This window comes from Salmo trutta, chromosome 27 (genome assembly GCF_901001165.1).
Source record: "Salmo trutta chromosome 27, fSalTru1.1, whole genome shotgun sequence".
NCBI lineage: Eukaryota > Metazoa > Chordata > Actinopteri > Salmoniformes > Salmonidae > Salmo > Salmo trutta.
Window position 1 is genome coordinate 29,313,499 of NC_042983.1, and position 12,350 is coordinate 29,325,848.

The window sequence follows — 12,350 nt, forward strand, 5'->3', positions numbered from 1 at the left end:
CCCTGAGTTAATACTCCAACGCACTCAGCGACAACAACACATTTCCTGTCGCTATGGGAGGGAAGAGATCTGCTGTTGCCTGTCCAGTCGGCACATCTCTCATACACACATTGACCTCTGACCCCTCAAGTGAGAACTTTATCTGTGATTGACCAAGGAGAGACAAGTGACTTCAAACTCCCACAGGCTGTCACAAAAGCATTCCACACGTCTCAAGCACTCAGGGGGAACATTGTGTGTGTGTTTGTGTGTGTCCCCCTGCATCATGTTTGTGTCCTCCCAGGCATTGAACCCAGGTCATTTGCATACTTCCATATGGATAGCCTATTGAGCTAAAGTCTACATCAGCTCTGGGAGCACAAAACTTCCGTTCTTTGGCAAGGTTACTCATCGCCGTTGTGCCTATGGTCGTCTGGAGACCTATGGAACCATGGGCCCTGTTCTGTACAGATCCCCAAAAAGGTAGTGCAGGGAGTGAGGGAGGTCCATGAAGGCAGGAATGGAACAGGGCCTAAGTGTGCTCTGCAGGAGGAGGAGAACACGCAGCGTGAGCATGGTCTGTTGAGTCCTATCAGAGATACTTCTGACCTTGAGAGAGATGTATTGATCATCCGGCACTCTTCCAAACACAGAGAAAACTGATACCTGCCTTCCTGAATCATTGATAAGCATACAGTGCTCGCTCCCTCTCTCTCCATCTATCTATTTTTTTCTGCTGCTCTTCTCTCTCTTTTTTGCCATTCCAAAGAAAAGTTCATTATCAAACCAACCAAGGTTGTTTTAAAGGTCCAATGCAGCTGTTTTATCTCAATATCAAATTATTTCTGAGAAACAATTAAGTACCTTACTGTGACTGTTTTCAAAGAGCAATTTCTCAAGCAAGAATTTTACTAGGACTGTATGGGAGTAGGGAGGGGAAAACTGAAAACTAGCTGTTATTGGCAGAGAGGTTTGGAACTCTATTTCTTATTGGTCTATTACCTAATTTAATGCCTAGTGATGTCACCATGGAAGGCCAAAACTCCATCCCACCAAAATGTCACAGTGTTATTCCAACCTTATAGTGTGGAAATATACACTGAGTGTACAAAACATTATGGATATAGACTGACTAGGTGAATCCAGGTGAAAGCTATGATCCCTTATTGATGTCACTTGTTAATTCCACTTCAATCAGTGTAGATGAAGGGGAGGAGACAAGTTAAATCATATTGTTTAAGCCGTGAGACAACTGAGACATGGATTGTGTATGTATGCCATTCAGAGGGTGAATGTGCAAGACAAAAGATTTAAGTGCCTTTGAACGGGGTATGGTAATAGGTTCCAGGCACACTAGTTTGAGTGTGTCAATAACTGCAACGCTGCTGGGTTTTTCACGCTCAACAGTTTCTCATGTGTATCAAGAATGGTCCACCACCCAAAGGACATCCAGCCAACTTGCCACAACTGTGGGAAGCGTTGGAGTCAACATTGGCCAGCATATCTGTAGAATGCTTTCGACACTTTGTAGAGTCCATTCCCCGATGAATTGAGGCTGTTCTGAGGGCAAAAGGGGTGCAACTCAATATTAGGTAAGTGTTCCTAATGTTTTGTATACTCAGTGTATATAAAACACAGAAATATCACGTATTTGATTGCACTGGGCCTTTAAGGGTCAGAGGAATTTCAAACAGGGTTAGGTCTGTTTCCTCATGTAACAACATATTTGTAAAGACCATTTCAGACAGATACTCTAATTAAAATGTATTTTGGCAAACAAACACAGATTTAGAACATTTGACCAACACCTGACAAACTTATTTTTCTATGATGCACATCACAGAAAAGTATTTAGAACTTATTCTATATGGAGACTACATTTTCTGAATTGGTAACACAGAAATCTGCCTCCTTAACTCTCTGAAAACACACACACACACACACACACACACACACACACACACACACACACACACACACACACACACACACACACACACACACACACACACCCACTCCTATTAACTCTTCTACAGTGTGTGTGTGTGTGTGTGTGTGTGTGTGTGTGTGTGTGTGTGTGTGTGTGTGTGTGTGTGTGTGTGTGTGTGTGTGTGTGTGTGTGTGTGTGTGTGTGTGTGTGTGTGTTGTGCACCGAGGCATCCAGAGAAAGTGTGTCTAGATGTCTCACATGCTCCTGAACAGTTGACTGAGCACAAACAGAACAGGGTTCAATACGGTCTCTTCACACCTTTTGTCTGTTGTGTGTGTGTGTACATTAGCTAAATGTTAGTCGATTGGGAAAGTGTTTTGCTTTACACTTGCCTATGAGCAGGCTACATTACATACAAGGACTGCAGTGAGAAGGAATACAAGCCCCTTGTGAAGGCAGCACTTCTTTAGCCATGCACAGTAGGAGATCACTCAGTCTTCACTTTGCTCCAATGTGTCTTTATAAAGATGGCGGTATGTGGGTCATAATAGTGAAAGTGTGTGTCTTGGGCATTTCAAGTCTCCCAGACTTTTTATTTTAGTGTGGATCATGATTTTGAGTGACAGGAGTGTCACTTCCTCCATCAGAAAGGAGAGAATAGAAACTGCAGTGAAGAGACAGAGACGCGCGGTGAAAGTTCCTGCAGGCAACACTGAAACTCCAGCTAACTTCCTGTTCAGATACACACAACGCTGAAACTCCAGCTAACTTCCTGTTCAGATACACACAACGCTGAAACTCCAGCTAACTTCCTGTTCAGATACACACAATGCTGAAACTCCAGCTAACTTCCTGTTCAGATACACACAACGCTGAAACTCCAGCTAACTTCCTGTTCAGATACACACAACGCTGAAACTCCAGCTAACTTCCTACTCAGATACACACAACGCTGAAACTCCAGCTAACTTCCTACTCAGATACACACAACGCTGAAACTCCAGCTAACTTCCTACTCAGATACACACAATGCTGAAACTCCAGCTAACTTCCTACTCAGATACACACAACGCTGAAACTCCAGCTAACTTCCTACTCAGATACACACAACGTGCGCGCAGAAAAGCACACACATACACGTACAGAGGAAGGAGAGGAATTGACGCCTCCAGTGGAACCTCATCCTCCACTTCCGCAGAGGAAAGGAGATACCACTTCTCCCCCTCGCTTTCTTTCACACCCGTCCCCCTCAGAGGGGCAATAAATCAATCGGCACCAAAATAACTGACCACACTGAGGCAGCCCTGGCCTTCCCATACTCCTACACACACAATCTGATCCAAAATACACACACTCAGGTCGGAATTCAATCCATTGCAGATAGAGGATTTCAGGATAGCGTTCAAAAGGCATTTTTGAAGGCATAGTCACACTTTGATCCTCATATAATTTCCCAGTATGGTTAATTATTAGTACAAACAATACAACATAAGCGATTTGAGTGTCAGTCAGTTTACACCTCTATTGTTATTCCTAATATCAGTTAGTATCTAAATCCTCTTCAGTCCCTCTGTGTTATACAATAGCAGCATCAGTAAAGACAGAGACGAGCTACAGTGCAGCGTTATCTGCATGGGCGGATGATTAGTATGGAACAAGGTATAGTGAGACATTGAGACGGAGATCCACATGCATGTTATTCACTAGAAATGTCTGAGTACCTCTTTACCACCATTCAGACCCCACTCTATGGTTTTATCCCAAATGGTACCCTACTTCCTATACTGTGCCAGTGCCAGAATAAGTGCACTATTTAGGGAATAGGGTGCAATTTCAGATTTGAGAGAAAGACCCTGTCTTTCTATGCTAATGATTGACATAGGCTACAGTAGTATACTGTGTAAAGGGACTTACCTTTGATTCCAAACTTTGAGTTTCCCCCGAATTTCAAGATGACCAGCATCAATAGAAAACCCATGAAGGCTACTGCTGCAATCCCTACGACCACATATACCTGAAAGAATGACATAGCTGTTGAGCCAGGACCACCACTACCACTCCAAAATACAATGTGTCACAGTGTGTAGCCTACTACCACCAAGATACACCTACCATATAAAAACATGAAATATAAAACTTAAACACACTGTAGACCCTAAACATACTAGATAGTGGTACTACTACTAAAAGTAGTGGTAAAACATATTGAATAAAAACATAAACAAAATGTTATAAGCACTGCTCCCACAACAGTTACAGGCTCCCACAAACACACACAGAAAGAGGTGACTTAGAGTGTGACTTACAGCAACTCTGTCTTCTGGTGGCTCTAGAGGTGTGTCCTCTGTTTTCAAAGAGCAGAGAAGACAGCAGATGCTACAGTATCCCTCATTTCTAATGAAGTTGATGAAATGTCCCTAAGCACTTCATAACAATATGTGTATTATGTCTTGTGGTTGTTGACATAAGCATGTGCTACTTATGAATGCAGTATATATGGGTTGGGTAATGAATGTGTTATGAAGTCCTTATATAGTTACCTTTCAAGTAAAGTGTTCCCTCTGAGTGTCAGAGTGACATAGGCCTATGTACTTGTTAACCTCTGCTGTGTGATTGGGTAAAGTGAAGGCAGAGTAACTATACCTGTAGTTGGGTCTGTGGTGCCCAGATCCAGAGTGTGAGGAGAGGGAAGAGAAAAGAAACTATTAACACTCAATAACACAAAAAGCAAACCTCAGAAATCAGTCTTCAGAGTACTTCTCAAGTCAATCATCTTCACTGTCAGGACTTCTGGTATTCATTCAAGTAAAGAACAGTGAATGATTCTCAACAGTTCAATGAGCGATTTAGACAGTCAATGTTGCATGGAAATATTTGAAGAGCCACTCACCATAGTAAAGTGGTTCTGTCACTGTTCCTGTTGGGTAAAATACAAAAAGTACTTGATTGAGAAATAAAGGTCATGGATTAGTTAGGAACTCCCCTCAACTGGTTGTGTAGGTCTAATTGGACACCAATTGAAAATAATTAACAAAAATGAGCAGACACAGCCCTCTAGGAATTGAGTTTGACACCCCTGTCCTAAGTGTAATTCGACCCCTAGCCCCTACCCCCTAAACACTTGAGTAGATCTGAGAGGATTGGACATATAGGTGTTAGCAATATGGTATTAGCTCCATTTGGCCCTTTGATAGGCCAGGTGGAATTGTTGCCATATTACAATCCAATCCTCTCAGACTGACACAAGTGGGATAGGGGTTGACTACACACCACATACCTCCATCAAAGGGGTCAAGCATGAAGTGAGCCTCGACGGTCTTGCGGTCTTGTCCAAACTTGTTGCTGGCCAGCAGGGTGTACGGTCCGTTGTTGATGTGTGTGGGGCTGTCCAGCTGCAGGCAGCCGTGGTACTCCCTCTCAGAGAAGTCATGGATCACAGTCAGGATGTAGGGTCCCTCATTTACCGGCTCCCCGTTTAACAGCCAGCGGAGATCAGGTTTTGGGTTCCCAGACATACTGAATGGGATGCACCAGTGGTGGTCCGAGTAGGCATCACTCAATTTACTGATGTTAGGGGGAACTGGGGGAGGGTGAGGGGGAAAGAGAGAACGGGTGAGTGAGAAATATCGAGGGAGAAGCAAAAGGGGGAATAAAGACAAAACATGGTCCAGAAGAAAAACTAGTTAAGACAACGATATTATTCTCATTCTATTCCCTCCTTGTCTAGAGTCATGTTTGGAACTCACAGAGGATGTCGAGGAAGACTGAGGACTCATTCTCGCCCACAATGTTCTCAGCGCTGCAGGTGATCTTACAGTTGTTGTCCAGTGAAGAGAGGTTATAGAGATGGAGCTCAGACACCTGCCCTGAGGCCTCAATCTGCAGAGGACCATGCAGAGACACAGTGAGTCAGGCACCCACCTCATCCATATTACCAATGCTTTTACACATCCACAACTATTTTGAAACTATTTTGCAAACACAATACCTGTTGCTGGTTATTAGTGTTATTGTAAGATTATTGTTTACCATTTCTAAACAGATATCCTTCCCTAGTGGCTTGTTCATTTTTGGCATAGTGTTGGTTCTTCTGAGCACCTATGCTAAACAAATGGTGTTACGCCTAGATTAGCAAGTAACATTATAGGCCAATGCTGGTTAATAATTGGTTAAAAGCCTCAGTGTTAAAATATCTGCATTACCGTAATTTCCGGACTATAAGCCGCAACTTTTTTCCCACGCTTTGAACCTCACGGCTTAAACAATGACGCGGCTAATATATGGATTTTTCCCGCTTTCAATTTTTTTTTTAAAGGAGATGACTTCAGTGGTTTCAGTGCACAGGAGGAAGATAGTGACCAATGACTTTCTTGGTAGGCTACTGTTTACTGCTAATTTTAAATTTTTTGTTACAAGCCGTGTTTCGTTAAAGCCTATTTATTTTTGTTACAAGCCGTGTTTCGTTAAAGCCTGTGTAAAGTTCATTTGTTTCAATGTACCGGTAGGCACCTGCGGCTTATAGACATGTGCGGCTTATTTATGTTCAAAATAAATTTAAAAAATGTAATTCAGTGGGTGCGGCTTATATTCAGGTGCGCTCAATAGTCCGGAAATTACGGTATATACAGCTGGCCGTTGAAGTGTATATTATCCCTGTTCATTAAGAACTGATCTGTTTAAAGGTGTGAATGGTTTATGCCAGGTAAGGGTAGGTCCTTTTAGGATCCCTGTTCACGTCATTCAGGTAGAGCTGTTTGTCTAGGCAACATGTTGATGCTATAGCTCTGCCATATACTCAGACGTGTGAGTTTATAGACGTTTTGCCTTAGTCTTCCTTCGAGCTGAGGTAATTCTGCTATTGGCCAAGTACGTTTGTTTTTTCAAGTTAATTCTTTCTGTTAACAAATTTTTCAAAATTGTTCTGCCTTTGTATATTTTGTAAATACATCTCTGGATCCAGTCTTCTCATCAACTTTACTGTTAAATAAATACCACTTATTTTTGCATCTGCACCTCTGACTAAATAGGATGCCAGATTCTCTGTCTTAAAGAGCGACTGCCCCTAAAAAGCAACTTCTCGTTTTGAAAATGGCCCATGTGACATCGATATGAGTCAGAAAAATGTATTATATTGTCAAAATTTACTACATAGTATAAATAGTATAATTTTGGTCATAAAGTCAGTCTCGTCCAAAACTGAGATTTGCGAAATGATAATAAAAAATGGTGTCAAGGAATGAAGGGTACCATAACAGTTTTCCTTGGGTTGGGTTTATTTCAATCCTGCCCACATGCCCACAGCTGACAGCACCCATAAAGTAATAACCAATTAAGAGCTGATCATAATGCCCATGGTCAATTTGGTTTGACATTTGATATCCCTATAGGGCTAGTTAGGGACCATCACTAAATTATACAATGTACATGGGACAATATTTTAAATGGTCAATAGCTCCCAATTTCAATAACTTAACTTCAAACCAACTACAAATATATAAATAATTTAATGAGGAAACTAAAAGTCCCATTTACATCGTGAAATTTATGGATTGTCCCTAACTATCCCCAAATCTATCGAAAGTCAAATGAACTTTGCCACGGTCGCACACCAGCCGGCTGAAGCTAATTGGCTAAATCATTTGGCTAACTCTTCCCACCTGCGAACACATACAAGAGACACCCACATCAAACCAACACCCTGAAACCAACTCACAATTGAAATCAGTCATAGCATTTCTTAATAAACCAAATCTAAAACGAGGCCAAATCAGGAAGTGCAGTCGCCCTTTAACAGAAGGAATGTGCCTTTAACTGGTGGATTAGTGTTGTTGCTGATGGGTAGGTCCAGGAGTCTTACGTGAGCAGGACCAACTCTGGGCCCAGGTTAGAGGCCCTAGTAACATGGGCACAGAGTTTTTCCGGGTCAGGTCACGTGGTCAGTAAAGCTCCTGGCCCTACTCATGGGTGCATCTAAAATGGCATTCTATTCCCTATATAGTGCACTACTTTTGACCTAGGGTACCATTTGAGATGCAGCCATGGGATTTTTGGTGGCGGGCGACGGTGGTGACTGACCTCGTTGTAGGAGACGAGTGGGGTCATGTTCCAGATGAGCTCAGGAGAGGGCGCTCCAGAGGTGTTGCATGTCAACACCACATCAGCACCCTCCTGCACCGTCACCTTGGACGGGCTCAGAGTCGCCATGGGAACCACTGCCAATGACAACAAAGGGGAGATTCAATGCAATCTTAAGTTCAAAATCACAGCACAAACACGGCGGTGGTCACACACAGACTACAACTCCATGTGTCTCGCAACTCAGATCAAATTAATTAGACACAGTTTGGAGCCTCTCTAAGTCGAGACAACAACACAACCAAAGGTGGAGAGGATGGGACTGTGACTTGAAGGTGACCCACGTGTCCAATCAGAAGCTTGGCTGCCTCTTAGTCGCAGCCTAATGCATGGGAGCGTCTGGCGAGCAAGGGCCAGTGTCGACAGTCCTGGTTGATAAAATGGACAGATCTCTTATCTCCACTAAGGGACGTCGCCAAGACTCTTATCAGCATGGCAATGCTCTCAATGATTCTAGAACCCAGAAAACAGGTTCTCATTGTGTCTAGCTGCCTGGCAGGCCTGGGGCATCGTACACATGCCTCTCCCTTGAGTCGTCTTCATATGTCACTCACACAGGGGTCCCCCTGCCATCTCTCCAGGGGCCTGCAAGTAACCGTGGCGATGGGGAAAATAGCAGCCGAATGGAGTGGAGACTGGACTGCCAGATCAATAAGTGTTATCATTGTCGTTATATAGCCTCTGTGCCCCAGAGCACACTTGTACAGGCCCAGGTTCCTCTTTGTTATCAACACACACTGGTGAGTGTTACTGAGTAGAAGGTGGGGAACTGATCCTAGACCAGCTTTGGTTTGTGGGTAATCATAATGGTTTGTCATTATGATACAGCATGTGAATCTAAGGAGAGTTTATTCAGCAAAGCAATTAAAGGGATTGTTTTCAAACATTTTGGCTGGTAATTATACATTTTCAATTAAAGCAAGTGGTTTGTGGAAAAAGATAAGATCCATGTTGTGTGGTTTGAGGAACATCGGGAGGTGTGCGTGTGTATTTTGGGGCCATTACCACAGTGAGGGGGGTTGAGCCTGGTCAGAGGTTTCCGCCCGCCACCCTCCTCTATACATTTGAGCTCCTGAGCATCAGCCTCCTCTCCCAGCCACAGCTTCATCCACATGTTCTCACAAGAACAGTGCAGCGGGTTCCCTGAAAGAATCCTACACACACAGAGAAACACAGTGTTGAATATTGAATCACACACTGACACGAACACACACATGTATGAAGGTATGCGCACACATGCACTAATGTTTTTTAATTCTTTATTTTATATTATCCATGATGACACATTGTCGGGGGGGGGGTGAAAGAATCAACTCACAGATTTGATATGTTTAAATGTCGAAATATCCTCCAATACAGAGATGACAAGTTGTTGTCTTTCAGATTCCTGTCAATCAGAATGTACATTATTATCAATGATTAGTTGAAGGACATATCAAAAAGAAATACTAAACTGTACAACCATTCCAGCAACTGTTCTTGTCTGTCTTACAAGATACAATTCTTTTTGTAAGAACTGTAGTTTGACCTTCAAATTGAGATTCATTTTGCCTTATAAAAGCCACTCACAGATACTGAAGTTTGAGGTTGTTCTGGAAAGCCAGTCGAGATACATAGGTAAGCCTGCTGTTAGTCACAGTTCTGCAAAGCAAATATACACAAAAACATCATCATATTGGCTAGGATACCGACACCAATCCAATCTGGGCTCCAGTATAAGATGTCACATAACAGACTTACAGATTGGTGAGGTTCCGGTAAAAATGCAGGTCTTTGTCATTGATGGAAGAGAAGCTACTCTGATTTGCAATATATCTGTTAAAAATGAAATTGGGAAAAAAGGTTAGAGAAGAGTAAGTTGTAGGCCTACACTGAACGACAGATGCGTATGCAGCACATTTCAAACCATATTAAAAGATGTTGATGTGTTTTTCGGGGACGGGAGTTTTTGTTTAAGATTTTTGTCAAGTTCGTTTGGAAATACAGAGGAACCTTCCAATAGACCTTTACTCAAGTCGTCTAATTATTGTCATTTTTAACAGTCTATTATTATATTGTTAGGCTACTTGTATTGTATTGTATCTTTATAATCCTATAACGGTGACAGTAGGCTGTGGTCTTTAGAAAGACGCTCTCACCATGTCCTCGTACCATCATGCATTCTAAATGCTGTAGCCCTACTTTTGTTTAAAATAACCCTGATGATTCTCTGTTTGTCTTAAATTAGGCTATGCTAAATCTGAACAGCTCTGAAACGTGGGTGGAGATTCATTTAGTCTAGGCCTATTAGTTTTAGTTCACAATGGAAGCAAAATGGCCTAGGCTATACATTTCTCAGAATAGAAAATTCTAGTCTTTCTAGGCTTTTGGGCCTATTATCGGAGCCAAGCGTCTGGGGGGTAGTAGCCTATTTGCTAATATTTGAACTAGGCTACTGTATGGGTTTCTGCGGGAGTAGGACTACACCTCTCCCCCACTCCGTTGTGTTTCTTCCCGGGGCCACGGAAGAGCGTCAATCCGTACGGATAGCACCACAACAGTCTCTCACCGTCCAGGTGTCCCCATCTCTCTCACACTGACATAAACACGCGAGGGCGTGTACGCACACACCCACACACAGTCTATAATTATTGCTTTTTGTTTGTTTATTTATTTATTTTCCTAAGATCACTCCTGAAAAACTATACAATAGGTTTTATTAGCCAATTCAAATAGCCTAATTACTGACTGAGACTTGACCATTCGATTGAATCTTCAATTCTACTCATATTTATAGCCTAAAACGCATAGCCTTTTTTCACCTCATTATTGTGTGCCAATAAGGCAGGCATGCTATGTCTGTCATATATGTTGGGTCCGGTGATGATGGATCATTGACAGTGACTCACATGTCCGTGATGTTGTCCATCTCCAGCTCAGACTGCAGCACTGGGAAAGCCATGATGCCCCGCTCCTGGTCCACACAGGCGATCCTGGTCCCGCTGCAGGAGCAGGACGTGGGGCAGGCGGCCCCGAGCCTCCACAGTCCCATTAATACCCAACACAACTCCAACAGAGACACCCAGCTACCCCTCCGAAAGGCGCTCATCTCGGCTCCCTCCACGCCCGACCCAGGACAGCTCGGATCAGCCAAGCTCCAGCAGAAAGAGACGCTGTCAGATGCTCAACCCAGACGGGCATGCACCAGCCGCTATCCGCGCAAATGGGTGAGACGATGAAAATTGGTTTATCCGTTCCGCTCGTCTCCACAAGAATGCAGCCAGTCACTCAAAATCACATCGAGACACCGACGTGTGTGTATGCCAAGGATTCCTTTGCGCCGTCTCTCTCTCTCTCTTTCTCTCTCTCTCTCTCTCTCTTTCTTTCTCTCCCGCCTCTCAGACAGATGACACTGATAGGCCTAATTCCACACAAAACACCATGTCCTGTGCAGGTCTGCCAGATTCAGAGCCGTGGATGAATAGATAACCAACAGAGACGATGGAGCCGAAAGCACACACCGTTTAGGCTATTGTCACGTTGTTCAGTCAGTGCACTGAGGAAGAGGCGGCGCGCGTACCAGCATCAAAACATATGTTATAGATCGTCGACGCCGTCATGAATACGCCCTCCAGCCATCGTTCCAATTCTACTGCGATTGCTCCAGATGGTCAGGGGTTAAAGCGCTCTCCTCTCCTCCCGGTCATTCACCTGAGGCCTTGTATTTAGACTTGTGTCCTTGTATAACGGTCAAATAACATAAGCTCGAACATGAGAGATATGGGGCTGGGTTTACAGCCTGAGTGTATTCGAATAGAAAGTCGTGTGTTAATTAAAAAACTAAATGACAACACAGCCAGGTGAGCATCTGCTAAAATCACATGTGATGTATCCCACTGGCACAGCCAGGCATAGGGGCACTAGCCTACTCAGTCACCAATCATTCCCTCTTTAGCTGCTGTGTACCTACCTCCGTCACCTTATTAAATCATTAGTCTGTATTTCATAACCATAAAGATTTTAGCCAGCGTGTGCACTGAATCAATAACACGTCACCTGACTGCAGCGGAGGGATGTCATTCACCCGCTGGACTCCTTACAAATGGAGTTATAAATCTGCCTCCTTGGCTCCTTCACACCACACACACACACACACACACACACACACACACACACACACACACACACACACACACACACACACACACACACACACACACACACACACACACACACACACACACACACACTAGTTCTGAGTCGCGCGCTCTCCCCATGTGCAGACACGATGTGACGTAAGCACTGACGCACAAGATGTAGCCTTGGT

At 43.6% G+C, this 12,350-nt stretch overlaps 1 protein-coding gene across 2 annotated transcripts in view; it reads right to left on the reverse strand.

Annotated features, from left to right (window-relative positions):
• Nucleotides 1–12,040, reverse strand: part of ntrk2a (neurotrophic tyrosine kinase, receptor, type 2a) — a 53,101-nt gene extending 41,061 nt beyond the window's left edge. For both annotated transcript variants that reach the window (XM_029717687.1, XM_029717686.1), the window contains exons 1-12: nucleotides 10,933–12,040; nucleotides 9,785–9,859; nucleotides 9,614–9,685; nucleotides 9,363–9,431; nucleotides 9,050–9,198; nucleotides 7,985–8,121; nucleotides 5,656–5,788; nucleotides 5,187–5,489; nucleotides 4,800–4,826; nucleotides 4,553–4,564; nucleotides 4,216–4,253; nucleotides 3,824–3,923 (exon numbers count right to left, since the gene is read on the reverse strand). In XM_029717687.1, the coding sequence (XP_029573547.1) occupies nucleotides 3,824–3,923; nucleotides 4,216–4,253; nucleotides 4,553–4,564; nucleotides 4,800–4,826; nucleotides 5,187–5,489; nucleotides 5,656–5,788; nucleotides 7,985–8,121; nucleotides 9,050–9,198; nucleotides 9,363–9,431; nucleotides 9,614–9,685; nucleotides 9,785–9,859; nucleotides 10,933–11,132 (1,315 nt within the window). In that variant the 5' untranslated portion in view covers nucleotides 11,133–12,040. The remainder of the gene's footprint in view (nucleotides 1–3,823; nucleotides 3,924–4,215; nucleotides 4,254–4,552; nucleotides 4,565–4,799; nucleotides 4,827–5,186; nucleotides 5,490–5,655; nucleotides 5,789–7,984; nucleotides 8,122–9,049; nucleotides 9,199–9,362; nucleotides 9,432–9,613; nucleotides 9,686–9,784; nucleotides 9,860–10,932) is intronic.
• Between the last annotated feature and the right edge of the window lie 310 nt (nucleotides 12,041–12,350).